This window comes from Aspergillus wentii, assembly GCF_001890725.1.
Source record: "Aspergillus wentii DTO 134E9 unplaced genomic scaffold ASPWEscaffold_8, whole genome shotgun sequence".
NCBI classification, from domain to species: Eukaryota; Fungi; Ascomycota; class Eurotiomycetes; order Eurotiales; family Aspergillaceae; genus Aspergillus; species Aspergillus wentii.
Genome location: NW_024467839.1, coordinates 280,018 through 306,671, shown reverse-complemented (window position 1 = coordinate 306,671; position 26,654 = coordinate 280,018). Strand labels below are relative to the sequence as shown.

General features: G+C 49.1%; 14 protein-coding genes and 1 non-coding gene across 15 annotated transcripts; 9 read left to right on the top strand and 6 right to left on the bottom strand.

Moving 5' to 3' along the window:
- Window positions 1-295: 295 nt before the first annotated feature.
- ASPWEDRAFT_120138 (uncharacterized protein) lies at window positions 296-2,697 on the top strand (the record flags this gene model as incomplete). The annotated part of the gene is made up of 12 exons (XM_040828968.1): window positions 296-549; window positions 602-712; window positions 762-821; window positions 884-1,054; window positions 1,103-1,228; window positions 1,289-1,473; window positions 1,521-1,591; window positions 1,651-2,169; window positions 2,223-2,316; window positions 2,383-2,442; window positions 2,497-2,560; window positions 2,616-2,697. The coding sequence occupies 12 exons, from the start codon at window positions 296-298 to the stop codon at window positions 2,695-2,697; spliced, it is 1,797 nt and encodes a 598-aa protein (XP_040684548.1).
- A 146-nt stretch (window positions 2,698-2,843) lies between these two features.
- Window positions 2,844-3,368, bottom strand: ASPWEDRAFT_118965 (uncharacterized protein; the record flags this gene model as incomplete). The annotated part of the gene is made up of 1 exon (XM_040828863.1): window positions 2,844-3,368. One exon carries the CDS (start codon window positions 3,366-3,368, stop codon window positions 2,844-2,846), a length of 525 nt encoding a protein of 174 aa, XP_040684547.1.
- Window positions 3,369-3,642: 274 nt separating this feature from the next.
- ASPWEDRAFT_119309 (MFS transporter) lies at window positions 3,643-5,158 on the bottom strand (the record flags this gene model as incomplete). Its single annotated transcript, XM_040828892.1, has 2 exons — window positions 3,643-4,840; window positions 4,893-5,158. The coding sequence occupies 2 exons, from the start codon at window positions 5,156-5,158 to the stop codon at window positions 3,643-3,645; spliced, it is 1,464 nt and encodes a 487-aa protein (XP_040684546.1).
- Window positions 5,159-5,348: 190 nt separating this feature from the next.
- Window positions 5,349-6,509, bottom strand: ASPWEDRAFT_44846 (uncharacterized protein). The gene is made up of 5 exons (XM_040836370.1): window positions 6,387-6,509; window positions 6,246-6,338; window positions 6,030-6,186; window positions 5,766-5,986; window positions 5,349-5,708 (listed from the first exon to the last, which is right to left on the bottom strand). Exons 1-5 carry the CDS (start codon window positions 6,450-6,452, stop codon window positions 5,601-5,603), a joined length of 645 nt encoding a protein of 214 aa, XP_040684545.1. The 5' UTR covers window positions 6,453-6,509; the 3' UTR covers window positions 5,349-5,600.
- Window positions 6,510-6,742: 233 nt separating this feature from the next.
- Window positions 6,743-8,112, top strand: ASPWEDRAFT_44845 (putative alanine--tRNA ligase). Its single transcript, XM_040836369.1, has 2 exons — window positions 6,743-6,959; window positions 7,007-8,112. Exons 1-2 carry the CDS (start codon window positions 6,957-6,959, stop codon window positions 7,808-7,810), a joined length of 807 nt encoding a protein of 268 aa, XP_040684544.1. The 5' UTR covers window positions 6,743-6,956; the 3' UTR covers window positions 7,811-8,112.
- A 43-nt stretch (window positions 8,113-8,155) lies between these two features.
- On the top strand, window positions 8,156-8,227 carry ASPWEDRAFT_t194. Its single transcript has one exon. It is a non-coding gene; the product is annotated as a tRNA-Gln (tRNA).
- Window positions 8,228-8,436: 209 nt separating this feature from the next.
- ASPWEDRAFT_44843 (HET domain-containing protein) lies at window positions 8,437-11,137 on the bottom strand. The gene is made up of 2 exons (XM_040836368.1): window positions 10,617-11,137; window positions 8,437-10,567 (listed from the first exon to the last, which is right to left on the bottom strand). The coding sequence occupies exons 1-2, from the start codon at window positions 11,110-11,112 to the stop codon at window positions 8,538-8,540; spliced, it is 2,526 nt and encodes an 841-aa protein (XP_040684543.1). The 5' UTR covers window positions 11,113-11,137; the 3' UTR covers window positions 8,437-8,537.
- Window positions 11,138-11,879: 742 nt separating this feature from the next.
- ASPWEDRAFT_140699 (catalase) lies at window positions 11,880-13,906 on the top strand. The gene is made up of 6 exons (XM_040829406.1): window positions 11,880-12,082; window positions 12,130-12,494; window positions 12,546-12,638; window positions 12,686-13,105; window positions 13,158-13,242; window positions 13,291-13,906. The coding sequence occupies exons 1-6, from the start codon at window positions 12,052-12,054 to the stop codon at window positions 13,764-13,766; spliced, it is 1,470 nt and encodes a 489-aa protein (XP_040684542.1). The 5' UTR covers window positions 11,880-12,051; the 3' UTR covers window positions 13,767-13,906.
- Window positions 13,907-14,547: 641 nt separating this feature from the next.
- ASPWEDRAFT_71920 (uncharacterized protein) lies at window positions 14,548-16,041 on the bottom strand (the record flags this gene model as incomplete). Its single annotated transcript, XM_040839213.1, has 4 exons — window positions 15,451-16,041; window positions 15,401-15,408; window positions 15,164-15,355; window positions 14,548-14,831 (listed from the first exon to the last, which is right to left on the bottom strand). The coding sequence occupies exons 1-4, from the start codon at window positions 15,810-15,812 to the stop codon at window positions 14,548-14,550; spliced, it is 846 nt and encodes a 281-aa protein (XP_040684541.1). The 5' UTR covers window positions 15,813-16,041.
- A 202-nt stretch (window positions 16,042-16,243) lies between these two features.
- ASPWEDRAFT_162429 (uncharacterized protein) lies at window positions 16,244-17,612 on the top strand. The gene is made up of 4 exons (XM_040829828.1): window positions 16,244-16,547; window positions 16,596-16,689; window positions 16,731-16,860; window positions 16,904-17,612. The coding sequence occupies exons 1-4, from the start codon at window positions 16,375-16,377 to the stop codon at window positions 17,452-17,454; spliced, it is 948 nt and encodes a 315-aa protein (XP_040684540.1). The 5' UTR covers window positions 16,244-16,374; the 3' UTR covers window positions 17,455-17,612.
- A 290-nt stretch (window positions 17,613-17,902) lies between these two features.
- Window positions 17,903-19,559, top strand: ASPWEDRAFT_175967 (uncharacterized protein; the record flags this gene model as incomplete). Its single annotated transcript, XM_040831439.1, has 5 exons — window positions 17,903-18,072; window positions 18,119-18,302; window positions 18,351-18,645; window positions 18,700-18,908; window positions 18,969-19,559. The coding sequence occupies 5 exons, from the start codon at window positions 17,903-17,905 to the stop codon at window positions 19,557-19,559; spliced, it is 1,449 nt and encodes a 482-aa protein (XP_040684539.1).
- A 493-nt stretch (window positions 19,560-20,052) lies between these two features.
- On the top strand, window positions 20,053-21,816 carry ASPWEDRAFT_118405 (fungal specific transcription factor domain-containing protein; the record flags this gene model as incomplete). Its single annotated transcript, XM_040828816.1, has 3 exons — window positions 20,053-20,742; window positions 20,788-21,515; window positions 21,564-21,816. 3 exons carry the CDS (start codon window positions 20,053-20,055, stop codon window positions 21,814-21,816), a joined length of 1,671 nt encoding a protein of 556 aa, XP_040684538.1.
- A 193-nt stretch (window positions 21,817-22,009) lies between these two features.
- ASPWEDRAFT_118810 (uncharacterized protein) lies at window positions 22,010-23,254 on the bottom strand (the record flags this gene model as incomplete). The annotated part of the gene is made up of 1 exon (XM_040828848.1): window positions 22,010-23,254. A coding segment is annotated over one exon (1,245 nt), but the record flags the coding sequence as incomplete, so codon positions are not given.
- A 509-nt stretch (window positions 23,255-23,763) lies between these two features.
- Window positions 23,764-25,425, top strand: ASPWEDRAFT_44836 (Zn(II)2Cys6 transcription factor). Its single transcript, XM_040836367.1, has 4 exons — window positions 23,764-24,090; window positions 24,139-24,452; window positions 24,497-24,627; window positions 24,674-25,425. The coding sequence occupies exons 1-4, from the start codon at window positions 23,772-23,774 to the stop codon at window positions 25,368-25,370; spliced, it is 1,461 nt and encodes a 486-aa protein (XP_040684536.1). The 5' UTR covers window positions 23,764-23,771; the 3' UTR covers window positions 25,371-25,425.
- Window positions 25,426-25,967: 542 nt separating this feature from the next.
- On the top strand, window positions 25,968-26,440 carry ASPWEDRAFT_31563 (alpha/beta hydrolase; the record flags this gene model as incomplete). The annotated part of the gene is made up of 2 exons (XM_040833562.1): window positions 25,968-26,402; window positions 26,432-26,440. The coding sequence occupies 2 exons, from the start codon at window positions 25,968-25,970 to the stop codon at window positions 26,438-26,440; spliced, it is 444 nt and encodes a 147-aa protein (XP_040684535.1).
- Between the last annotated feature and the right edge of the window lie 214 nt (window positions 26,441-26,654).

Below are 26,654 nucleotides of genomic sequence, written 5' to 3'. Positions count from 1 at the left end.
GGAAGCAGCGGTGGATGAGTATTAATTAAGTGCACCACCAACACATCAGGCTGTGAAGTTGGAATTTAGAATTTGATCTTCACCCAACACTTCCTTATTACTTGTTTAAGATCACGAATCATTGACTCTACAGATATACAGCAGTGGGTCTCCAAGGTGAGGCTGCTTGATTTTCCACAGCCTTGTCACCCAACCACTCATATATACGCCATTACTCCTAATATTCTAATGCTTTCTGGGTCTCTTAATATTCCATTATGCTTCTTTAATGACTTGTTATTCATAACCATTCATCATGAAGCTATACGCGATCTCTTATTTAGTCGGATTAGGCGCCGCTTTCACTCCCTTTCAGCCTCATCAGACAAAAAGCTTTGAACTGAATTTGACTTGGGCATCAGGAGCGCCCGATGGAGTCGAGCGCCAACAAGCTTTGATCAATGGCCAATATCCCGGTCCCCCGCTTATAATGGACGAGGGCGACGATGTGGAGGTAGTAGTGAATAATTTTATGCCGTTCAACACTACAGTGCATTATCACGGTATTGAGTAGGTTTCTCGGTATAAAAATAAATGAAGATCATAGCTAATACTGAGACAGACAGAAGGGGACGCCGTGGTCAGATGGTGTACCTGGACTTTCCCAGAGGCTTATTCCTCCTGGTGGAAGTTTTACCTCTAATTTCACAGTCCAGCAATATGGAACATACTGGTAAGAGGTCGTCTGTTCTTGTATGCAAGATCTTACTGACAATTACGAGGTATCACTCTCATTCTGCAGGGCAGATAATGGATGGTCTATACGGACCGATGTATATCAGGTCTGTTTATACTCATTTCAGCACCGTATTACACGCGACTAAAGATAGCATATTTACTCAAGACCTCGAAATATCCCCGACAATCTGACCGAGTATATCACAAACGATACCCTGGCACAATTCCAAATACAGAAAGCCATCGAGAACCCTAACTTGGTACTGCTATCCGACTGGTTTCACATGACATCAGAAGAACTACGGGATATTGCAACCTCAGCAGATATCGATCCATTGTAGGTGACCAAAGATATCATGAAGACAGTAGCTAACCAGGCATCTAGATGTGGAGACTCTATCTTAATCAACGGCAAAGGTCGAGTAAACTGCCGCGACCCTGGATATCTGACAAGCATGGTCCCTCCTTCGCTAGCCTCTATTCTCCAGGGCATGAATTTTACCACAAAGGGGTATGTGAGCGATATACGGCATTGTCAATACAGAAATACTGACACTTGATTAAACTGAAGATGCCTTCCACTTCCAAACACCTACGCTCAGACCACACTCGCGCATAACTACAGCGCTGTTCCACCATCTCTGTTTGACCAGTGCAATGCGACAAATGCGACTGAGGAAGTGATCAAGGTTGACCCCCTGAAGGGCTGGGCAAGTCTGAATTTCATCAGTACTGCATCACTCTCGGTCCCGACAGGTATGTACTTGAGTGTGGCACACTCATTCTCCGGCTAACCGAGACAGTGTCCATTAACAACCATTCCCTCTGGGTATACGAGGTTGATGGTCAATTCATCACCCCCACCAAAGCTGATGTATGGCAATCGTAAATCCATCACATCTGGAATGTTGTATTGACAGAAATCTCTTTTAGGCACTGACGATCGAAAACGGTGCTCGCTATTCCTGCTTGGTTCAATTGAACAAGACGCCTGGAGATTACCTGATTACAGTAGCCAATTCCGGATTCAACCAAAAGGTCGCAGGCTTCGGTACTCTCTCCTACATTAACGGAGACCCCTCCATTGTCTCGACGCCCTCAATCAACTACGGCGCAGTCAACACAAGTGCAGATGTTGTCATCTTGGACAGCACGGAAATCGAACCACTTTTTCCAAGCCAGCCCCGTGAAGCAGACACCACCCATATACTTACTTCCGGCCGTATCGAAAGAGCCTGGGAATGGTCTCTCAATGGAAACCATTCATATGGGCTCTCATTGGAGGCAGAAAAGCCCATGTTGTGGGATCCTGAATCAGTGATGAATAAGAACTTGGTTCTTTCTACCAAGAACAATACCTGGGTGGATATTGTCTTTGCAGTATCTGGAAATGCCTCCACGCTTCAGCCCAGCCATCCGATCCACAAACATTCAAACAAAGTCTATGTCCTTGTGAGTATTCTATATAACCGTGTCTGGAGGATATATGCTCATTATAACTCAAGGGTGCTGGCAGTGGCATGTTCAACTGGGCTTCTGTCGCTGAGGCTGTGAAGGATGTTCCAGAAATGTTCAATCTAGTCAATCCTCCAATAAGAGGTTCGTCACTATCCAATTACCCCGGAAGCGTTATACAAGCGACAGAAGCTAATTCGGGGCTTGCAGATACTTTTACAACACTCCCTGCTTTCCAAGGTCCAAGCTGGATGGCCGTTCGCTACCATGGTTGGTCCTCTTATCTGTAACTTTTGGAATAAACAAGACTAATGATTGGTGTAGTACAAAACCCGGGAGCTTTCCTGCTGCATTGCCATATCGATCCGCATCTAACAGGTGGAATGGGGTAAGTTATAATAAGTCCAGACCGTATTGCTATGACGATACTAACCGCAGTGCAGACTCGCCATTTTGGATGGCGTGGACGCATGGCCTAGTATTCCAGCCCAGTATGGGCCAGAGGGTCACTGGAATAGAGTGTAGAATAGATGATTAGATTGATCCCACGAAGCACAAGATGCAGTTTACTTGGAATATAGTATTAAATGTCAGTATTAAAAAGTGCTCTATGTATGCACAGGCCAAGAGACAGATTTTGATATAATTGATACACATATAGTGGTTATACATCAAGCAGCTCTCCTCACAACAGCCAACATCTCATACCCCGCCAGCCCAACCTCATCACCCCCAACACTAACATCCCCAAACCCCTCCCCCCTGAAACAAGGTTCATAATCCTCCCAATCCGCCCTCGGGCCCAACCACACAATCATGTCCACCGCCCCTCCATACATCTCAATGTACCTCTTCACTAGTCCCGGTTCGCGCGGATACACAAACATCCACGCCTGCGCCAGTCCAGCCCGAGGATGCAGATCCCACGTCCCATTGACGACGTTAATGTCTTGTTCTGCGATATATGCATTGACAGATGAATTCACTTCCACGCCTTCAACTTGGGTGTTTGGATGATTGTGGGAAATGAGGGCTTCGAGGAGGCCGGATCCACTGCCTATTGAGAGGGTGAATGCGGGTTTTTGGGGGAGGAGGGATGATAGATAGGTGGTTAATGTGTGGGAAATTGCTAGGCAGCAGCCTGGGAAGTTTCGGGGGGAGGGTGAGAGTTGGGTGGAGATTTGGGAGATGTCCATATTTTTAGTGTTTTATTTAATCACTTGATGTATAATTGTATGTGGATGGATGGACATAAAAACGTGAAGAATGAAGATGTTGTGAAAATATCGGATGTGGATTTATCCATGTCCGTTTTGGCCAATCAGATGTGAATATTAGTATGTCTGTTCCACAGCGTCATATAGCCGGGGTATATCTGATTTTGATATTTGAGACTTTGTATTGCGATATTAGCAGGGTTGTAGATAAAAGGTTGTTTATACATGGTTTCTATGTCTATTTGTCTAACTATCATCCCTTGAATGGAGCAAACTTGGACATCTTCCTCAACCGCACCCCATAAATCATGAATAAAAACGGAACAGGAATGGCTGCCGCAGCAATGCCTCCTAAGATAGACATGGCCGGACCAACACCGAGGTTCCTGAACATTGGCTGCGAGAAAAGCGGAAAGGCAGCAGCGAGCACACTACGTAGGAAGGTATTGGACGCGGTAGCAGACGCCGCATAGGGCCCATACGTATCGACGAGAAAATTGATACACTGGCCGAAGATGATGCAGAAGCCACATCCAAACATGCCTGCCGCAACGACGGGTAGAACCCATGAATAGGATGGTTCGGCGGTCCAGCCGAACCAGAAGAGGCCTGTGGCGAAGAGGAAGCCGCCCACGGCCATGGGCATAAGACGTGCTTCGGGGACGGGCTTACCGCCTCCTTGTTCGTATTTCTTGAGGTAGTAGGGTTGGCCGACGAGGATGATGAAGGTGGAAGATAGGAGGACGCCGACGAAGAGGCCGAGGAAGGGGAGGGTGGCGACGACACCCTTCCACTGGCGGATGTCGTCGAAAACGATGGGGAATACTTCGAGGGTGAGATAGAGCAGGGCGTAGGTGAAGGAGGCGTAGAGCGCAATGACGGTGACCATGGGTTCGGTTACGAGCATGACGAGGGGCCGGGAGAAATGCTTGGTGATGACGCTGTGGATGCTGATTTCAATATGTTCATGCGGATGGTATAGATTCTTATTGCCGGTATCCTTACGCAGACGAACTGCTTTCTTATGAAGCAGCACGGGTCCATATACTTCCGGCAAACAGAAGAAAGTGACTGTAAAAATAAAGAAGACGACGATCGCCTCCATGTATTCCGTCCAGCGCCATCCCAGATGCGGGTTTGCAACCAGCGCTGCTCCGATGATGGGCCCCATGGTTGGTCCTCCGACGACGCAGATTGCGTAGGATGTGCCCGCAATGCCCCGGGCCTTCATATGGAATATGTCTCCCAGTGCAGCTGACACATTGCTCACAGGAGCAGAGCCAAAAAGCCCTGCAAAATAGCGGGTGATGAGAACAGAGGCGGTATTCTTGCTAGTTGCTGTGCCGATACTGAATAGACCCAGCATGAACACTGCTGGGAGCATCGACCAGCGACGGCCCCAGAGTTCGGAGATAGGGGCCCAGCATAGAGGACCAAATGCGAAGCCAAGACTATTTCCATAATTAGTACCCTTGTCCATTGTGTCGGGCGATAGGAACCTACATGTAGAGAGAAACCGGGAGAATACTGACTTCAGAACCAATATGAAGGTATTGCTTCAATGGTGTCTGAGCAGGCGAGATAATACTCGACCCCAGACTGGCACTCAAAGCCAGCATCCCCAACTGAAAAGTAATCCAACATTTATACGCGGTGGAGAAATTATGCGGGTTTTCCGGATCGTTGTCCTCCCAGCCGACGACATGCTGGTCCGACGATTCCGGAGCTACTTGTCGCACGGCTTTTTCTTCATCTTGAGGTTTCACCATCCTGAAACCACTGATCTGCCCGATGTTGTCTTTCTTTTTCTTCTCCAGAAAACTTTTTTGCCTCTCATATATGCCCCGCGCCGGATACCGGCACACCCCTAGCGTCGGACGTCCGAGTCGGAGATAGCCGATGGGGATAGCGGAGATTGCCTTCGGATATTGGAGCTTATGTGCAGTGCTTGAACGATGGCAGCCATTGGGATTGCATTTTTCATTGGAAGTGGGGACTGTTTGCCACTACAGTATTACCCGCTCACTGATTAGTCTAATACGACACTGACATATAACCGTCCATATTGCTTACCCTGTCTATCATATGCTCATAAAATCGCCCTAATCACGTCATCTATCTAAAAGCTGGCCCCATCCTTTAAACCCTAGAGATGCCTGGCTCTGACATCCTGTCACTTCGAACGGATGCATTGGTATTTCTATAAATGTATCATAGATCAGAATCACACTCCTCCGGTAAAGGCGCACTGCCACAAACGATCATTTCCTTTCGATATTGCTCATATAGCTCATGATCAATATCATGGGCCACAAAATCCTACCAGCAGGGTATTATGTTAGAAAACCCTCAGAAGTTATACTCAAGAAATCATACCAGTTTCGAGTCTTTATAAAGCTGTCGCGCAAGTGCCAGAAAAGGGCTTCTGAGATCGTGCCATCCTGTCCTGCTTGATCCCTTGATAAATTCAACTGGCTGCATCTCAGTAGGCCATGTGATGGATTCTGGGCTGACTTCTCTGGCTGCCCCGGTTATGTCCTTTTTTGAGCCATAAACGACGAAAGGGATGGGTTTTCCCGTTGCGTCCATGAGCTCCCCTATAAAGTTAGCAAACATATGACAGAGGAACCGGGACCGTACTATGCCAGTTTACTACATTCTCAAGCGTTGACCGTTTAGACAGGTCAAACATGATGATGGCTGCATCTGCATCTTTCAGATACTTGGCTCTCGTGGATGCTCTACCATGACCACCAGGTATGTCCCAGACATCAAAATCGACGGCAGGTTGGTCTATCTATTATATGACCGTTAGTGCAGTGCAGAGTGCGACAAATAATATCTAACTATACTCACTATATCAAATGAGACCACCCGCTTTTCATATCTCTTAGTTTGGTGATATCCGCTTGTGAAACTCCCACCAACATTCTGATGTATAAATGTAGTCTGTATATAGATTCAGCTACCGAGTCACACTTTGAGTGTGTAACAAACCTTTCCTACACTAGCATCGCCAATCAGGACAACTTTGAATTTAGCGGGAGACGTCATTAAATTCATGATACAAAGTGTGTTATACAAAAAAAAGGGTGGGTTTATGCTAAATCTTGGATACTGACGGATGTATGGATTAATACGGGCATTTACGAGATAGTTGGCATCAAGACTATCTGACCTAGTCTAACTAACTACAGCTAGCTTAGTTTCTGTTTTTGTCTCATCTACTTCCACAAAAGAATACGAAGTTTTTGGAAGGGTCTAGACTCTAGCCATAGGGAGTGGTCCACTTGACCTTCAGGTAGCTAAAATTCTTAAGATTTCCTTGAATTGAACATTATTCGAGATGACAATAAATTATGAATGAATAATTGGAAATCAATGCGATTAACAGCAATAAGCACAAATAAATGCTCACCCGTGGGGGTCGGGAATACCATTTTGTCAGACATCGGAAATGCCACTATATTCCCGACTCTCGGCAATAAGAATATTATAAAACATCCCGTTTGATGCCTTGAGCAATGAAACAATTACCACCTAAATCATTTGCCTCCCATGTTCAAAATGGTAAGTGATGGGTATTATTTGCATACCCGAAAAACTCACCACCTCAGGCAACGCCAATTCTCGGAAGACCTCTATACCAAAGAGATGCCTCTATCCACAGACTCATGACGAAAATCATTTCCTGCCAGTCTATTCAATCTATCACAGAAGCCGAGAGATCACTATTCAAATCATCGGATGATACAGACCATGTTATCACAACAGAAGAAACAATATTCCATCCTCAAGGAGGGGGACAACCCAGCGACATCGGCCAGATGAAATCAGAGCAAACCGACCTTTTATTCAACGTGAAGCTTGTCCGGAAGACACCCGAAAATCAAATATATCACCTTGGATCTTTCGCAGATGCAACGACACCATTCCAAAAAGGCGACTCGATCGTCCAAAACATCGACACGGTACAACGAAACTATCATTCTCGCTACCACACCGCCGGACACATCCTCGGACTCGCAGTGAAACAACTACGCCCTCAAGTCGGAGAAGTATCAGAAATCAAAGCCAACCACGCCCCGGGAATGGCATTTGTTGAATTCCGCGGCTTGATTGGCGGCGAACACAAGGGCATCATCCAGGAAAGAGCGACAGAGTTGGTGAAGCGGAATCTTGCAGTCACGGTTGACTGGTGGAATGAGGAAAAGGCAAAGTCCCACTGTGTCGCGCTGCCCGAGGGCTTTTCTGTTCCTGATGAAGGCGATATTCGCGTTGTGGATGTTGAAGGTGCGGGTGCTTATCCGTGTGGAGGGACGCATTTGCCGGGGACTTGCGATATTGGGGGGATTGTGGTGAGAAGGATCAGTAGACAGAAGGGGGTTACGAAGATTTCGTATGAGATTACAGATGTTTGATCCAGTAGTCTTCATCGCTTCTATAAGTGTAGACTAAAGGTAGAAGCATTGGCTTATGCATACATGTATACCTCTTCAGTACATGTAATATCAACGTGACTGGTATTTAAGCGCATACGATCTGTCATGCCCCTGCCCAATGGGAATATCTATGAAAGTCAGATTTTAATCGTCATTTTGAAAGATGTTTCATGTGCATCCTACGACCTCGAGATGATGTAGTGATGTTGTCCATATCACAAACTTTTATATTGATAATTTCTAAATCAAGGCAGATTATCATTATCATTAAATCACTCCGACTGAATCTAGATCGCTCTACCTCTCAGTAGTCTCCATCTTCAAGGTTCTGTAGTGTAATGGTCATCACAGTGGATTCTGATTCCACTAATCCCGGTTCGATCCCGGGCAGGACCTGATCAACATTTTTGTTCCCGAGTGGTTGTCGGATGCATCCCGAGGGTGTCAATTCGATAACGATTACTGGCTGCGCAGGTTCGGATCATGCCGAAGTCGTTGTTTTTCTTTTTGCAGAACGCTATCTGCACTCCTAACTACTTGTTACTTTTTCTACATATCTAAAGGACGCTGGTCATATCTACTAATTAGTCTAGTTTCTCACAGACCTCGGTTTATATATACCTGGCATGTTTATTGAGATAATTACTGGGTAGTACCGCTATATATTCTCACCATGTTGTCTAAAGTTATCAGGCATGGTAATAAATTATTCAAGGACAAAGGTTCCAAACCGAGGCTCTGCACTGATCCATGTCTTCAAGTATCCTTCTGCAATCCCAACACGCCGGCTGATCCCATCGAATGTCTGCAGCACCATGAGGTGTACTTTCACATTAAGTTCCATACGCCGGGAATTGCCGTTAAAATCGGTCACAAATCGATTAAGCCACTCCCCTTTCGAGTCTTGCCAGCGAATGGAGTCATCGGATGATTTCGAACTATCACCAGTGGTGACCGTTTCCAATGAAAGCGCAATGGTCTCCAAGAGAAGATCCCCATCCCGGTCCTTCATGGCGGCTATTTTGCCATGGTCGGTGTGGCCGTTTAACAAATGGAACGTATTACCACGCTCATCTCGGAGCCAAGACGTCCCCGTGTGGCTATCCGACGTCATATCTGGTCGCAGTCGAAGAAATTGGGTGTAGACTAGAAGTCGTCCGGGATGAGAGGATTGCCGGATTAAGGCATTAGGAAACTTTCGATCCCGATCTTTGATACCCTTCGCTGTTATGCCGTGGGCTTGAGCAGACATTGCCCGGATGGAAGACCACTTGGATCGAATGATCTTCTCATAGCGTCCCCATGTTGTATCTTCCAATAGTGCTTGAGGGGGCTTCTCGGCAAAGCATCCGTGTTTCCAGGCTATCATGACCGCGAATGCGTTCCCCATGATGGACTGAGAAGATGTTACATCTTCCCAGGGCGGCTCCTTTCTACCAGAGAGTCGGTATGCACGCGGTATCCTCCGTTCCAGCGCCACGACCGTGGATTGCATCAAATTCAGTTTCTTGTCCAGCCCTGATAAGCATGCGTTGGAGCTGTCGCGAATAATGCGCACGTGCTCTCCAGAGCCGCCTCTTGGTATTGCCCAGACGGCCAGGGAGACCGGAATGGGAGAAAGAAGACCATCATTCTTGAGCAGTTCTGATTCTGGAACATCAATTTCGCCTTTCACCGATAGCCATGACCATGACGGGAAACTATCGTCGTATCGTGGGACTCTGGGATTATGGTACCCATCTGTCGACCATAACATCCCTCGACTGAATTCACTGAACGGGATACCGTAGTAGTGATCAGTGCCATATTGTGTATGCAGGATTCCAGACATGGCGTCCAAGGCATCGGAATCGAACGTTAGAGCTCTCTTGGTATATCTTTGCAAAAGCAAGCGATAAGATGGCAAGGAGAACCGGCAAGTTTCTCTCTCCGGAAGGAAGACATACGGATTTTCAACCTCCAGGTGTTTCTCACGTATGATGCCGTTCTCACCGACGGTACCATTGTGATGTGTACCCTCGAAGAAGACCCCAGACGGAGCGAAAAGCAAGAGTCGCGGAGAGAGCAACGCCTCCTGGAATGTCCAACCGCGTGTGGCCCATGTGGAGCGACTCACCTGCGATGAATACGACTCACGCAGCTTGACCAAGTACGCGCCTGGCATTTTCACAAGGGGCGAATGCGCTCTGTTGATATTCGACACCCCAGGCAGGCCGTGATCAGCATTCGTACCTTCCAGAGCGACCAGAGTCACATGTGAGCGTCCATAGATATCCCCCATAGCATTGATTTGTATCTTCGCCTCTTCCCTGGCTCCTTCGTCCTGCAAGATGCAAAGTCGGTCCACCCAGAGATACGGGACTCCCAGACGATTACAGGCGATCATCGCGTCGTGAATTGTCGCTGGAATGGAGGCACCGCGTAGGAAGCCTTCCTCTTCCATTCTGGTGATGTTGGAACTCGTTGCTTCCAGGTCTGTCTCTTTTCTCGCTCCCCACACATAGCTCAATGTGGCGTATTTGCACTTTGAGGGAGGAGAGACAATACACCCCCTTTGAATATCAATCACGCGAAATCCAGGCGGGTTAGGAGAGAATGTATCTTCGTCCGGTCTATTCTCCAACCAGCCGGATATCAGAGACCAGTCCACCAAGGGCGCAGGTCGGAGTGTGGATCTTATCTTCCCAGTCTCTGGCTCATATTTGAATCCAAAATAGTCGACGGGTCGATGAAGGTCTAAAGGATTAGTTAGTCACGACCGTGATCTGTTTCTCCATGTACTCACTATTGGAATCAATGAAAATAGACACTTCAAAATCATACACAAAATCGGGGGATCTCTCGTCCCTCTCCCTCGCTGCACTCACACATAATACAACCTGATCCGCTGGCAGATATTCGTCGTCTGACTCAAGTTCCTGGACAAACGAGTAACATAAATCGCAGTTCTGACTTCGATGGAGCAAATCATTCACACTCCCAACATTAAAGTAAAGCCCACTGCTTCGACTGCTTAAACTGCCATCTTCACGATAGAGTTGAAGATCAGGTAGCACGTGCAAAGCGATATGATCGAGTCTCAGGTGCGTACACCACTGGCATAGACGCCGTCCAGAGTGATTCACGCATTTTTCACAATCGGGGTGTAAAATGGCGTCCTGGGATCTAGCATAGTCGATATCATCGCCGTATCTCTTGCATATCCTCAAGTCCTTGCACAGATTGCAGGTATGGTCAGTCGAGCCTTGTGGGTCAGCTTTGCATGCAGATGGTTCATCCATAGGAATGTTATCAAATAGTTGTCTGTATGTACATTGAAAGTTCATACATTTTCAGTACTGCAAGGCTGTCTTGAAATGGCCCCTTTTAGACGTGATAGACTGACAGCCTCGTGGCATCATCTCATTGGACATGGGTAATTGTTCCTTGACAGCAGACACACACACCTTTCAGCATGAATTCTCACGTATATAATACATAGTATAGTAAAATGAAGCATTTGGTTCAAAGGTCAAAGCATAGGGAAGCCTGTACATGCAGACGAATAGTGCCTTAGGAAATAAACCACCCAACCTGTGGAGTGTGGACTAGTCAGCCCGAAACACCAAATATATATTTACCATTTATCCACTTTTACGAGGTGACTGATTTGTCTGTCTGGACATAATTGCCTGAAGTAGTATAATGGTTCTTATCATTCAGTTTCAATCCTCTGATAGAACACCCTATCTATGAATGAAAAGCCAAACACAGGATCTGAAAACCAATCGTGAACCGACGGGCTGCAACCCTATTGGCCAGATAGTAGACGGAATGGTTACCCAATCTAGGACTAGCGGGTGGGGCAATTCCCCTCATGAGGGGTGAGGGGTAAAAAAAAAGGCCAACAATCTCTGCTAGTTTCAGCTTCCCCTCACGGACAGCAGCGATTGACGAATCGTGGCAGTGGAATTAGTGACGGTGGATCGACGGCCGGCATCCGCGAACATTCTAGAGTAGAAAGATCACGTAAAAAGCGTCAACCGGAAGAAAAGAACTCGGTATCCCGTGGAAATGGTGGAAACGGGTTGATAAGAGTGGAATTAGACAGGTGTTAGTACGGGGTTGTTGAGACGGGCCGAGGAGCGTATATAAAGCTGGAGGTCCACTGTCGCTGTCATTCCGGTTGATATTTTTTTTTTTGCTACATTTACGCTCTCATAATTCCATATATATACACAATGTCGAAGCCGGTCTTCACCCTGGCCGAGGGTATGTTTATCTCGACAATGGCTTCATCTGTAGCTAATGCAGTCCAGGCCAACCCGTCCCTGACCCTGCGGTCAGCCAGACTCTTCCCACCTTTGGCGGAGGCAGTCTGATCACAATGGGCGACACCCTGCTGATGGAAACATTGGCGCATTTCAACCGCGAAAGAATCCCGGAGAGAGTGGTGCACGCCAAAGCAGCCGGTGCTTGGGGTGAATTCGAAGTCACCAAGGATATCTCCCACCTTACTTCGGCCAAGTTCCTGAATGGCGTGGGCAAGAAGACGCCTCTGTTGCTGCGCATCAGTACGACTGGTGGTGAAAAGGGCAGCGCTGACACTGTCCGTGATGTTCGTGGCTTCTCGGCCAAGTTCTTTACTGAAGAGGGAAACCATGACATTGTCGGAAACCACATTGTATGTTCCTGAACCGGAGATGAGGCACCAGATATTAACGATATGATACAGCCCGTCTTCTTTGTCCGTGATCCGGTCAAATTCCCCTCCCTGAACCGCAGCCACAAGAAGCACCCGACAACAAACTGCGCCGACGAGAACATGGTACATCATCTCACCTCCCCCGGTCAACATCCATACTGACTCTCTAGTTCTGGGACTTCCACTCCAACCAGCCCGAGAGTGTCCACGCCCTCATGCACCTCTTCGGCTCGCGCGGCATCCCCGCCTCCGTCCGCCGCATGACCGGCTTCGGCATCCACACCTTCAAACTCATCGGGCCCGATGGATCGTACAGATACTGCAAGTTCCACTTCCGGCCGGAGCAGGACATCGCCAACGTCTCGTCCGCGGAAGCCGCTCGTCTCGCTGGTATCAACCCCGATTTCCACACGATTGAGCTCTTCGATGCCATTGCGCGTGGCCAGTTCCCCAAGTGGAAGTTGTATATCCAGGTTATGGAGCCTGAGCAGGCGGAGAATTACGGGTTGGCGTTGTTTGATATCACCAAAGTCTGGCCGCATGGCGACTTCCCGCTCATTGAAGTTGGGCGGTTGACTTTGAATAAGAACGTATGTTTTCCCTTTTGCTTGATTCGCAGATCCTTCATACTGATCGTCCCAGCCTGAGAACTACTTTGCCGAGATTGAACAAGCAGCCTTTTCGCCCTCCAACTTGGTCCCTGGTATCGCACCAACACCCGATCCCAGTAAGCCAACTCCACCACCTCAACACAGAACTATACTGACAAAAACAGTGCTCCAAGCCCGCATGTTCGCCTACCCCGACGCCCAGCGCTACCGTCTCGGCGCAAACTACACCCACCTCCCATCCAACCGCTCCCTCGCCCCCGTCTACGCCCCCTTCCAGCGCGACGGCACCGGCCTGCAAACCAGAAACTACGGCGGAGACCCGAACTACGTCCGCAGCACTCTTGCGCCTGGCGTCAAGACACAGACTGTCCAGGACGTTCGACACCCTGAGTTCATGCGCGGCGGCATTCTCGGCCACAATGAGATCCCGGTGACGGATGAGGACTTTGTGCAGTCGCGCAACCTGTGGCTGAATGTGTTTGACGATGCGGAGAGGAAGAAGTTTGTCGAGAATGTTGCGGGGAGCTTGGAGAATGTTATTCCTGAGATCAGGAAGAATACGATTGATATGTTTGCGCGTGTTGACAAGGGGCTTGGACAGATGCTTTCTGCTAAGTTTGAGAATACGGCCAGATTATAGATGGCTGGGGGTGTTTGTTTGTTCGTTTTCAGCATGTTCGGATAGAATGGATGGCGTTGGAAGTCATTATTGCTAGACCTCTCTTCTCTAATTTCATGGATATAGTATCTGAGTATATTCTTTCAACTCCCATAACTTACTCCTACTACAACCACACCTTCTCATCAGACCCCAGTGGCTTAGGCATGATATCCCATCCAACCTCCACCCCCTCAATCGAAGCAGAATGCCGCACCGCAGTGAGTTCCCCAAACCCAGTATCCCTTTTCTCTAGATATTCCATCAGTACATCCGCCGCACAGGTATAATTTCCTGTCTGAAACCCCAATCTCCCCTCCCACTGCCCCAGAGACCATAGATACTTCATCACCCCAGCAAGTGAAATATCAACCACCCACAACCCACCCTCTGTTATCTGTTTATACAGTGCAGCCATAACCCCCACAGTGAGAAAGTGCCCCCCAGCATGATCAAGCGCCTAACATGGCATTGGTTGAGCAGCCTCACCGGCGCCGAAATGCTCTGCCCCAGAAACATTCATCCCCAAGCATGTCTGGACGAGAGAGTTGAAGCCTTATTTATTACTCCAGGGTCCATGGGGCCCATACGCAGACATGTTTATGCAGATTATCCCCTGGCCTTAGTATTATTCTATGACTGTTTCCAGGGATAGACCGTGGGCTGCTAGGCTGTCTGGTCAGAAGCCTTAGATGAAGATGTGGCAGTCATCATCTAGGAGGTTCCAGATGTGTTTATTATCCTCTTTAGACATAAGATCCAGCTAGATATTCCGCTTGCCCCAGCCAAAATCACAATCCATCGTGGGGAGATCAGGGAGGTTAGGGCTTGTTACCCAGAGGATGTCAGTACCATGGGCTGCCAGCATTTTGCCTACAAGAGGCGCAGCAATGACGCATGATAGCTCTAGGACACGCAGTCCACAAAGGCATTTGTCTGGGTTGGTTAAGTCCATTCCCCAGGGTAGACCAGCGGGTGCATCATTCAGCTTATGGAGGAGGATAGGAAAATCAGCAACAGTGTGGGCTTCAGGCAGAACATCCCACTCTAAATAGCTATACAAGGCAGATATCACCAGTCTCAAGTCAAACATGGCACACTCGAGGTTGACAGCGCGCCAGGATGCCACTTTTGCAGCAATCTGGTTCCAGTCGCATCTACGAGATGGTACACATTGAACCTGAACACCGGCCTAGCTGCTGTCTCGTGGGGGGATAGAGGTGAGGCAAAGTTGCCCGTCGTGGCCACCTGGTTGCTGTATGGCATATGCAGGATCGGTGCCTGGGCGTTGTTGGAGCCAACTCCTGTGATGGCGCCACGACTTCGCCCAGAATGCCCAGATCATGGCCAGCAATGGGAGTCGGCTCAATAGGGCCCACCGTGCCATTGCGACCGTAGAAATGGAAGAGCAGCTGGCACTGAGGTAACTAATCCAGCTCTGGGAAGAGATTCTGGGTATACACTTGCATGTTGTGCAGGAATGCGTTGATCTGGCTGATCAGGATGGGATTGCGGATGCCTCTGATGAAGATGATGTGATAGCCCAGCTTTTCCACGCCTTCCAGCTTGACCTAATATATGTCTGTTAGAATAGATGCTGCCCCTCACACACGCACTATCTTTGCTATCAGCTGTTCATAGCTCGCATTATCTAGAACTAACACACCCCCCAGCCCAGGAAGACAATAGAGTATGCGCAGCAACAGACAGCGGTGTGCACCTCTCCTTTGGAGACAATGGTGTCAGATCAAACGAGTCCTCGCGCATCGGGGCAACCATCGATCGACCTTTGGGGATGGCACAAATACCACCGCATTCCATAGTCTTGCCCATATGCCAGGCCACTGCAGGCTGCACGCCATGATACATGGAAATGGCAGCATAAGGAGCAGGATCATACGAACGTCCACCGAGGATGATATCCGACTGCAACCCCAGTGCTTTCAGATACGGTTCTGCTCCCATCTGCGCGACAATATCAATGGCCGATCGGCGCTTTCCGCCGTCAGCTCTTCCACAGGACCACATGGTGCAACCATCTAGCTGGCGATGCGTTCTTTAAGCAACGATCGATTGAATCCAGCAGATATTGTCGCCACCTTGAACGAGTGCCCTTCCTTCGCAGCAATTTCTTCAACCATCCCCAGCATATCCCGTACATGTTTATCACTCCCATCCCCTCCCACCAACCTGATCAATACTTGAGTCTTCCGATGATAGCACGCCTGCAGGATAGGAGTAAGATCTTCAATATATGAATCCCGCCCGCAGGTCATTTTATTCAGCCCGAGTTTATACGGATCGCCGTCTGTCGAGCCGCTGTCGACGATGATGGCTTTCGGGAAGATCTCGATGCCATACCAGAAGTGCTCGATGCGGTATCCATAGCCGAGCATGGCATTTGGAATAAGGATGCTGAATTCGATCATTTTACTCGTGGTCGTTGTATCGTCGTTGGATGGAGTTTGAGATGGATTACATGTCATGCGACGATCGGCGTCATCACGGGTTTCCCCTCACTTCATCGGTGGATTTCCGCTCCATGACGGATGACTTGTAGTTATAATCTTCCCATCTACATTACGATAGAATGATAACCAGACCAACATTCGACAGTCTCCCGTTGAATCCAGGAGACCCCAAAGGGTCAGCATGGGGTCTTTGGGGTGAGGACGATGAGCTGGGGACGCTGAATCTGATAACCGACGATGTTGTTCGCAATGCTGCTTCTGAGGTGACGTTAGGAAGAGTGATTAACTTGAAGTATTTCTTTTCTTCTCTCTGTCTATCTTGATATTGATATTGCAACAGCCTCCCGCTCAATGTCCCGTTAAAACCGATGAATCCGCGCAGAAAGCCCTGCAGACATACTCTAATTGCCAAGGGACATGCAAATGATGACGAGGTAGGTCATCAACCGCCTCTGGAATGTGGCTAAGAAAACAGCTTGACTTTAATACGCAAGGCTCGAGTCACTGGGATGGACTACGGCACTACCCATACAGTGAAACGAAACAGTTCTACAATGGAGTCAGCCAGGAGGACATCGCCACAACGCATAAGATTGGGATTCAAAGTAGGTCAATGTGACATTCAGGCGACTGTTCTGACCATTGTAGATATAGCAACAAACCCAATCGTCACTCGTGGCGTTCTCCTCGATTGGTACTCTTACGCCTTAAAACACAACCTGCCTTTTACCCCATTCACAAACCAACACATCCCACTCCACGAACTCCTGGAAATCGCCAACAAACAAAACATCACCTTCCGAAAAGGCGACATCCTCCTCATACGCACAGGCTGGACAACAGCCTATTCCCAACTCACCGAAGCAGAAAAGCACCACCTTGGCGGCCGCGACGATCGAGCCTCGTGCGGGGTCGAAGCCACCGAGGAAGCCATCCGCTGGCACTGGGAGCAGGGATTCAGTGCCGTGGCGAGCGATACTGTCGCGTACGAAGCCTGGCCATCATCAAAGCCGTGGGGAGTGTCTATGCACGAGGTGTTTCTGAGTGGGTGGGGGATGCCAATTGGCGAGTGTTGGGATTTGGAGGAGCTGGCGGAGGCATGCAAGGCGCGTGGTCGGTGGACGTTTATGCTTACGAGTCAGCCGTTGAATCTGCCTGGGGGTGTGGCAAGTCCGCCGAATGCGATGGCTATTTGCTAGATTTGAGTAGGGATTTAAACAATGTTAATTTGATCTAAGTACTTGGCTTTTTATTTTCAAGGCGTGATGTGTATCTGTGTTGAGGGGGATCCGCTCATTCCAACCCCGCTTCCTTCAAGTGGGGTATTTATGTATGCAAGGGTGATCAGAGTCAGTACACATCTTGAGGATTGAGACCTACTCATATCTTCATTCTTGATTTATTCTCCATTGACTGTAAGCACTACATTTTCTCATGCCACAATATCAACATTATTATACTTCCTATCAACCTTTCCTGGCGTGCCAAGCAACAGCCACTCCCCACTTGGCTCCACTCGACCCATCGATCAATCTAATCTACGGCATCAGTATACAAACATCACATCCTTGGTCGCATTATTGAGCAGACTGTCTTCCTATCAGATATCCAATCTATAGGCCTTTCTGATTGTTCTAGCTGTATAGCATGAATTCCACCGAGATCAATTTTGAAAAAAGAAGCAACCATGCCGAGGCAGAACGAACAGACGGCACGAACAACGGCCACAATCATTCTGCGGAAGAATCACTTGCCGCGTATTCCAATGCTGAGAAGACCAAGGCTCTCCGTAAGCTCGACTGGAATATAATTCCTCTGTACGTCTTTATCCCTTCCTTCACCCCTTTGGAGGCTGACGATTAGACTCTTCGTCTTTAATATGCTCGCTTATATCGACCGAGGCAATATCGGAAATGCATACACAGCGGGAATGGGCAAGGAATGGAACATCACCTCGAACGAGTACTCCTGGCTCATTACAGCCTACTATCTCTGCTATATCGGCTTTCACTGGTTCATTCTTCTCTGGAAATTAGTTTCCCTCCCGGTATGTCAAGCCCACCTCCATCAACATCCAATAAACTGAAACACCAAGACGTGGGTCGCCCTTATGGCTTGTGGCTGGGGAGCTGTTAGCATGCTGCAGGCCGCAACGCACAGCTTTGCAGGAATGATGGCATTGCGGTGTCTACTTGGGGCTTTTGAAGCTGGATATACACCCGGTGTTGCCTTATTTCTGTCGTTCTTCTATTCTCGATCCGAAATGGGGCTTCGATATGGTCTCTTTCTGTCTTCTGCGTCGATTGCAAACTGTTTTGCATCTGCGCTGGCTTATGGTATCGTTCATGCTAGGACTGGCCTTGCGCAATGGCGGCTACTATTTATCATTGGTGTGTTCCGTGTCTTTCTATTTATCTATGACTCCACCTCAGCTGATCATATAGAGGGTATTCCCACCATTCTAATCGCACCACTCGCTTATCTCGTCTTACCCAACGGCCCCGGGGAGTGTCGATTCCTCGGGGCAAAAGTAAATGAAATCGTGCGTCTACGCGCTGTGACTGCCCGAGGACATGAATCCAAGGGCCGGCTGGACATGAATCAAGTCTTTGCTGCGTTCTATGACTACAAGAATTATCTCCAAGCTGTGATTGTATTCTGTCTGAACGCATGTCTCCTTACCTTGCAAGTACATATACTAACACATCTATAGGCCGCCTTTGCAGCACTCCCTGCCTTTCTCCCCACCATCATCAAAGACATCGGATACTCCTCCGTCCAGGCTCAAGGCCTTTCTGCCCCTCCATATTTCATCTCATTTCTTCTCTGCCTCGCTATCCCCTTCCTATCCGACAAGCTCGCCAGTCGCGCATACTTCCTCGCTGTCCTCAACGTTATCGGCGCAGTGGGATACCTCATCCAAGCCCTAGTCACCACCACCGCACTCCGCTACTTCGCTACCTTTCTCATCTGCGCTGGAGTCTTTCCTGCCGTCTCGTTAGCCTTTACCTGGGTAACCGATAACCAGAGCTCGGCTTCGAAGCGCGGTGGTGGGTTGGTAGTTTTCGGGATGCTCGGGCAGGCAGGTTCCATTGCTGGCTCGCGATTCTTTCCCGAGGAAGAAGAGCCGTATTATGTTAAGCGGATGGGTATTTCTGCTGGGTTACTGTTCTTTGCGGCGATTGTGACGATGGTGTTGCGGGTGCTGCTAGCTTGGGAGAATAAGAAGCGAGATGGTCGTGGGTTTGAGAGGAGTTTGGTGAGCTCGAGTGATGGACATCCGGAATTTCGCTTTATTCTGTGATTTGGCTTGATTATGCATAAATTTAGAATGTGGAGTGCACTTTTAGCATCAAGGCATCAGCATTCTGATATCCTGCCTTAGGCATACAGATGTAGACTATATGATTGGTCAACAGTCGTGGTCTGTGTGGTCACATGATTGGATTCAACCACAACCGTCATTCGCGTGAATAATAAATGCCAGTTCAATTGCACTTTGAATATCTTCAAACCATGTCTACAGGCCAATGGCGGGTGAATTTCAACCGGCAGCTTCCACCGCGACGAAGGCGTCCTCGCCGTTCGTGTAATGCGTGTTATGCCAGAAAGGTGCAGCCTGATCCGATATAGGGGTTTCCTCACACTAACACCATCTGTAGATTCAGTGTGATGCAGCAAAGCCGAGGTGTAACTGGTGCTCTCACCAGGACCTGCCATGTACTTTTGACGATGCCAGTCTTCGAAGTTCAAGGTATGAGTCTAGTGCATCTGATAAATTGCAGGAATGACGGATCATGTCTAGCTCTGGCCCTGCCCTATCACAGCAAGCACGCCACCCACCCAGTGGGTCTATATCCACCACCTCAACAGACACAGGCAAGTTTCATCTGCATAAGCAGGATTATGATAACGTATTCAAAGAAACTGCCGTTCCGACACAATTGCTCAAGACATGGGCCTCGACCTTTGCTCATAATCTGCAAATCGCCGACCGTCATCTGGGCAATATCTGCACCTTCAATGGCATGCCGTTCCTGTCTACCAGTGGCCAGGAATGGATCAAAGCGTGTACGGGGGAAGACCTGCATCTGGAGCAATGCCCTAATGCTGAGCTTCCCCATTGGCAGCATTCATCGACTGACCCGAACGGATATGAACTGCCGGAACTGGGGCTGCTGTATAGGGTGATCGAGCAGTATGACCGGTCTGTATTCCGGCTGTTCTTTCCCATTCTTGATCCGGACCTCTTTGAGAGTACTATTCGGACTGCGTACTATGGGGAGACATCGACCGTTTCACCTGGTTTGCAGAGCGCCAAAGCATGCGTCTTTGCTTTTATTGCTCTGGCGTCTCTTGTTCTACACGGAACAGAAGGATTCTCTCTCAAGTTTAGTGCTCGATATGTGCGTGCAGCACACCATTTCATGCCACAGGCTTTCCATGAGCCATTTACCTTGGATGGGCTACAGGCGATCCTATTACTGGTCAGTAAGCCAACCATTCTCGACGTGATATACTAATCCCACCAGTGTCTCTGCTCCCAAGGCCTCGCAGCAGACTTTGCCAGCATCGACCATCTCCTCTCCGCCGCCTCCCGCTTCATCTACCAGCTCAAAGGCCATCTCCCCGCCCACACAGCATGGGAGAACCCAACCCCCGTCAACTACCACGTCAGACATCTCTTCTGGATCGCCTACATCTGCGATAAGGGAATCAGCCTGGCAACCGGTCTCGCGCCCGCCCTCGAAGACGCCCAATGCGACCTCACCTTCTCCGTCATCCCCCCAGAAACCATCGACGACAGCAGAGGCCGCCGCCACGTCTACGGCGACCCGTATCCGGGGTCGTATGTGCACACGTACGCGCACCTCGCCCTGATTCAGTCGCGGATTCATCGCAATCTGTATACCCCCGCTGCGCTCAAACAGCCAGATGCTGATCTGCTGTGGGCCATCCGAGACTTGGACCATGCGGTGGAAGAGTGGAAGGACTCGCTGCCTGCTGATATCCGCCCGTCGTTTTTGCAGGCTGTAGGGAATGCGCCGGGGAGTGTCGATATGCGGTTCTCGGTTTTCCATCTGCAATATCACCATTGCATGGTGATGATCCACCAGACGAGTAGTCGATGTGCGTCGTGGGCGCAGAACCACGATACACGGACAACAAGCTCAAGTCTGGCTATCTCGGTCACGGCGAGTCGGTCATTGCTAGACAGGTTTCTGTACTTCCAGCTCAAGCTGGGCCCTGAAAATCTCTTGTTCGTTTGGCCTTCCTACACTTTTAATTGCGTCGCTGATGATGGCAGATTCTCCCTCTCATATTTCCTCCAAGCCAGCATCAACCTATTCAGTAATATCCTCTCGAGACCATTGGATTCAGGAAATCAGGATGATATACGGCTGATTGGCATGATTGCCGAACTCATTTCGAACCATCATACAGTCGATGGGCCGCTGTGCTATCACGCGAAAATCAAGTTTGCAGCCAGTGCCATTTCAGAGCTGAAGCGTCTTGCGCAGTGTGCTGTTGACAAGGCGAACAGAGAAAGCAATGGTTGATGTTGTCTTATTTTCATTCTCGTAAATACTCTGAATAATGTATCCAAACACGTAATCACTCCCTATACTCGAACCCTTCTATACTATTGTGCATTCAGATATTCTGATGCTTCCTGCACCTGCCCCTGTGTCGGCCGTTGGACAACCATCAAATACAAAATATCCTATCAAGTCAGCTTCCATACAACACAGATTAATGAGAACTCACCTTTTCAAATAGCCTCTTCGCCATCGGGATCACTGTCGCTGCACCAACAGGCAATCTTTCTCTCCCTCGCCTGCCTAGTTGACCACCACGAAGACCACCGAGACCTCCAAGACCCTGGAGATGCCCTCCAGTCAACAGCGCGATCGGATCACCACAGCTGGCAGGATGGTTGGGATCGGAATACCGCGAGTGGAATTCCGCCTTGGGCGCCATGTTGGCCATTTCGCTGTCTGGGTTCTTGCCTGTCCATTTTGCACGACCTCTGCGGTCCATGTACTCGGCGACAAAGTTGCTCGATCGCTTCAGGGCATTCTGCTTCTTCTCCTTCTCCGCATCTCCTGCCAGATCGTCCAGAACGGGGAATACGAGCGGTGCTGTCTCGGGCCATTCAAAGGCCGTGGCACCGCTGGACTGCGCGAACTTGTGCCTGAACCTTTGGAACGAGCCGTTCTCATCCGCGTTGTAATTCGCTGCGGACGCGATGGAGTCCTCCATCTTGTCCACGTCGACTGTCGTGACCATCTCGCCCGACTGGCCCGGTCGCCAGGTCATGATGAGCGCAACGAGCCCCCGCGGCGCAAAGAAGGACTCGTTGACGCGGTCGAGAAAGCCGTTGGTCTTGTACCGGCTGTGCGCTGCGTCTGCCATTTCAGTGGCTATCTTGAGCGTAATGGCGATCGCGAGGGCAGCGGGTGCTGGGGCAGCGTGGCCTGCCAGTGCTGCCAGATTGACGGCTTGGATCAAGCCGTTTGGCATGACGGCTTTGTTCAGATCGTCCATGAACTCGAGGAAGGTCTTCTGGTCGATGCCGACGTCCGCGAGGACGGGCGCATATGCACGGAGGAAACCTCTTGCCCGCTCTCCTGGTCGTCGCTGGGTGATAATCACCGGGAGAGCCAGTTTGGGGGGTTCTGTAGGCATCGCCTCGGGCAGAGGGTGGTTTCGCAAGAACGTCTCGGCGAGTTGAGGCTGCTGGTGGTCGTATTCGGCGTACTGGGGAGGATCTGCCTGTCTGATGCTGTCTTGCACCTCGTCGAGCTGCCATGAGGCCTCGTCAACTTCCCTTGAAAGGGCGGCCTGGTGCTCGTCGTATTGGGTCGGTGTGAATAGTTCTGCTCGTTCTGTGTGAATAGTGTCCGAGTCGCCTTTTTCATTCTTCCCCTTCTTCTGCTTATGGTGATAGACGGCCTCAGATGCGAGGCCGATCCCAGAGGCCAGACCGCGCACCAGCTTACCTCCAGGGCGATGATGGAGTGTCTGTAGAGCCAGAATCAGGATGTCCTGAATTCTTCCTGCTACTGAGTGCAGAGGCGAGCAGCATGATTATAATTATATGGATAGATTAATGTAGAAATCGTCAGATTGTTTCTTTGAGATGAAATATGGAAGGATGCAAGAGTTGGTAGGCCTTTATATAAATACTTCGTGCTTTGGATAGAACAACGTTACCCAAATAGGAAAGAAAATGGCCAAGACTGCCGATCTTCACTGCCACAAGTGGGGGCCATGGATAGATGACTCTTCAGTCTACAAGGCTCACAACTGAATTCCATATATACAGAGAGGCTGAGACTTGCTATCAAACAGTTTCCATATGATGCTTGAACATTTAAGTGAAAGATGTCTATATTTATATTCAATCTCAAGGTGTACTCTGTCTTATCTACTCGTCTTAGTCAGGATGGGGGCCATTCTACCCCGCTCTGCCCCTGGAAAACAGCCTGCATTCTTCATCTCTCGCCAAGCGATGTTTATTTCGCCAAGAAGGGAGTCAGATCCTGCCCAGAAGAAGCATAAACAACACTGCTGGGAGTGTCGTCGACACCGTCTCGTGTGTGACTTTACGCGTCCCAAATGCCAACGGTGCTCTGCGAATGGCATTGCATGTCCGGGATACGATGATGCAAAACCATTACTCTGGCTGGAGCCGAATAGATCCACGCGAAAGAGGAGATCGCGATCTGACCGTGAGGAAAAGATGATGGTTGAAAAGGCGATTGCCCCTCGCATCCAGAATATCCAATTGAGAACCGACATATCCGCTGTGTTTGAAGCAGCCGAATACTGCAAGTAACAGCCTGTGCCGACTTGGCTATACAGACTGACGGAGACAGACAATACATGCATCTATCCAGAAACACTGCCGATCTGCGACCTCGGCCCCAATCCCCACGTATACCGTCTGTCGCCGATCCATCTGCAGAACGTGCCCCAACGCCCCGACCATGTGCGATTGGCCTTTGTCTGCATGATCCTGAGCCACCGGATCAACCGGACGAGAGATGACCCACAATCCCACGCTCTTGGTGTGACGCTATATCGGTATCGTGATCTGGCCATTCGCTCCCTGCGTGAGCATATCATCGCCGGTGACCAGGGTAATCGGGATATCATCATTGCTTCTGTCATTGCATTTCTTCTTGCTGATGTGAGCAGCCTCTTCTATATCATTGGCTATTCTAATAAATATAGGCCCAGCAAGACGGACTACGCAACTGGCAATGGCATCTCGAGGGCGCCCGCAAACTGATCAAGTTACGAGGGGGTATCCATGCCCTGGCCAAGATACAGCCATTGGAGCAGCTGCTTTGTTGCTTTATTTTGTACGTGCTGTTACTTGTACGCATCGCATTGTACTAACCCCCTTAGCCTCGCAGTCATAGGAAACACCACCTCTCCTGCGTCAGACCTCACCATGGCTGCCTCGCACCTCGCTGATCTCGACTTTATCGTAACCCTGAATAGCAATCCCATCTTCCCCATCCAACTGTGTCCCCCTGTCCTACTCGGGGAGATCATCAAGATCAACCACGTCCGAATGCGAGCTACCACCGAAGGGGGCCGTCCAGACATCTTACACGAGGCATACGCACTCCTCAACAGCATCGACAGCTTCTCTGCAGAAAAATGGGCCTCCACCAAACCCTCCTCCAACGAGGAATGGGAACTAGCAGGAAACACCTACCAGGCCGCCGTAGCGCTGTACTGCATCTCCTCCCTGCAGAGCCTGTCGGTCCTTCCTCGCGTCCGCTCAGTCACACGTACACAGTGTCTGTATGGCTTCCTCAAACAGGCTCTGTCATCGCCACGACTCAACAGAACCCTTCTGTGGCCGCTTGTTGTTCTCGGCATGGACGCTGTGCGTGGGAGTATCGCAATGCGCGGGTTCGTCGTCAAGCAGCTGGCAGAGATGAGCCGGAAGGCTGGGACCCATGTGCCTCTCACCGCTATACATGTCCTTCAGGAGTTCTGGAAATCAGGGGAGACAGCTTGGGATGCGTGCTTCAACAGACCGTATGCGTTTGTCACGCAGATTGCGCTCAACACGAGGCCAATTCGAACTTAGCTATATTTTAATTTTCAATATTGGATACTATTTGGCGTTACTCTGCCAGCTGGCTATATACCTAATAATAAATTCTTCAATCGAATTAACATGTTAACTAGTATAAGCTATTCAAGCCATCCAACTCTAGAACCGAGCATCAATAGCACAAAGTATAGTCACTTCAACCGGAATCAATCCAAGGCACTCTTTGGCAATTTGACAAGCTCCATTGAAGCTCAATCGATCTTCTATTTAATTACCTTCTCCAGAGTCCAAGGCTCCGTTCTCTGCGGCTGATGTATAGGAACTTTACCCAATAAGGGAATTTCGTATCTTGAAACATGCTGGACGGAGCCCGCAGGACCCGGAATCCACACATGAAGAGTATCTACGTTCAAGTATTATAGCTCACACGAACTTAGTTTATGGAGCTCAAATGCCGAGAAGAAATATAAATAATTGTTTGTCATCAATGAAGCTGTTGTTTATTAATACATTTGCGCATTGCATGATCTCTAAGCAGCATATAAATATGTATACCCCCTCCATTCCACTGACTTTTACAATGACCACAACTCAACAATCCTTACCGTGAATCCTCTACTCGACGCTGCAATGACTTCTAAACCAACTATTCTCATCATATCTGGCGGTGGCCATACCCCAGCGCACTTTCGTCCACTTCAGATTCTCTTCGAACACCGCAGATACGCAGTACACTCTCCACGACTACCCAGCAACTGTCTCTTGCTGGCAAATGATTCATCTGCAGAAGATGTTACTCTTGCCCGGAAGATTGCCACACGGCTCTCTAATGAAGGAAAAGAGATTATCGTTTTGATGCATTCTTATGGTGGTTTTGTGGGCACCGAGGCAATGTGTGGACTGGGTCTGATACAACGCGCTCGGGCAGGGTTAACGGGGGGCGTCAAGTGGCTGGCTTATATGACTGCGGTTACTCCAATGAAGGGGGAATCGACTATTGAGGCGGGGATGGTTGGTGGGGGGACATCTTGGACTTCACCCGATACTCGTTCAGCATTTATAGAGGTATGCACTACGTACTAGTCAGAATATAGTATACCTGATACTAACTATTTAGACTGATCTGATCTCATACCCGAGTAACCCGCATGCAATATTCTATCATGATGTTCCGACGGAGGCTAGAAAATGGGCAGTTGCTGAGATGACTGGCTTTGCGCAAAATGCATTAATGGCATGGATTGAGAATGAAGCATGGCGCTATATTAACATGGCATTTTTAAAGTGTGAAAATGACCAAGTGTTTCCTTTAAAAGC

Coding starts and splice junctions, on each gene's coding strand:
- ASPWEDRAFT_44843 (XM_040836368.1), bottom strand. CDS start 11,112: ATGGATGAACCATCTGCATGCAAAGCTGACCCACAAGGCTCGACTGAC. Junction 10,568..10,616: donor TATTTTCATTGATTCCAATA/GTGAGTACATGG, acceptor CTAATCCTTTAG/ACCTTCATCGACCCGTCGAC.
- ASPWEDRAFT_162429 (XM_040829828.1), top strand. CDS start 16,375: ATGATAACCAGACCAACATTCGACAGTCTCCCGTTGAATCCAGGAGAC. Junction 16,548..16,595: donor GGAAGAGTGATTAACTTGAA/GTATTTCTTTTC, acceptor ATATTGCAACAG/CCTCCCGCTCAATGTCCCGT. Junction 16,861..16,903: donor GCATAAGATTGGGATTCAAA/GTAGGTCAATGT, acceptor TGACCATTGTAG/ATATAGCAACAAACCCAATC.
- ASPWEDRAFT_140699 (XM_040829406.1), top strand. CDS start 12,052: ATGTCGAAGCCGGTCTTCACCCTGGCCGAGG. Junction 13,106..13,157: donor GGTTGACTTTGAATAAGAAC/GTATGTTTTCCC, acceptor TGATCGTCCCAG/CCTGAGAACTACTTTGCCGA. Junction 13,243..13,290: donor CGCACCAACACCCGATCCCA/GTAAGCCAACTC, acceptor TGACAAAAACAG/TGCTCCAAGCCCGCATGTTC.
- ASPWEDRAFT_44846 (XM_040836370.1), bottom strand. CDS start 6,452: ATGAATTTAATGACGTCTCCCGCTAAATTCAAAGTTGTCCTGATTGGC. Junction 6,187..6,245: donor GGGTGGTCTCATTTGATATA/GTGAGTATAGTT, acceptor GTCATATAATAG/ATAGACCAACCTGCCGTCGA. Junction 5,709..5,765: donor TTTATAAAGACTCGAAACTG/GTATGATTTCTT, acceptor CCCTGCTGGTAG/GATTTTGTGGCCCATGATAT.
- ASPWEDRAFT_44836 (XM_040836367.1), top strand. CDS start 23,772: ATGTTTATTTCGCCAAGAAGGGAGTCAGATCCTGCCCAGAAGAAGCAT. Junction 24,091..24,138: donor GTTTGAAGCAGCCGAATACT/GCAAGTAACAGC, acceptor TGACGGAGACAG/ACAATACATGCATCTATCCA. Junction 24,453..24,496: donor TTGCATTTCTTCTTGCTGAT/GTGAGCAGCCTC, acceptor TAATAAATATAG/GCCCAGCAAGACGGACTACG.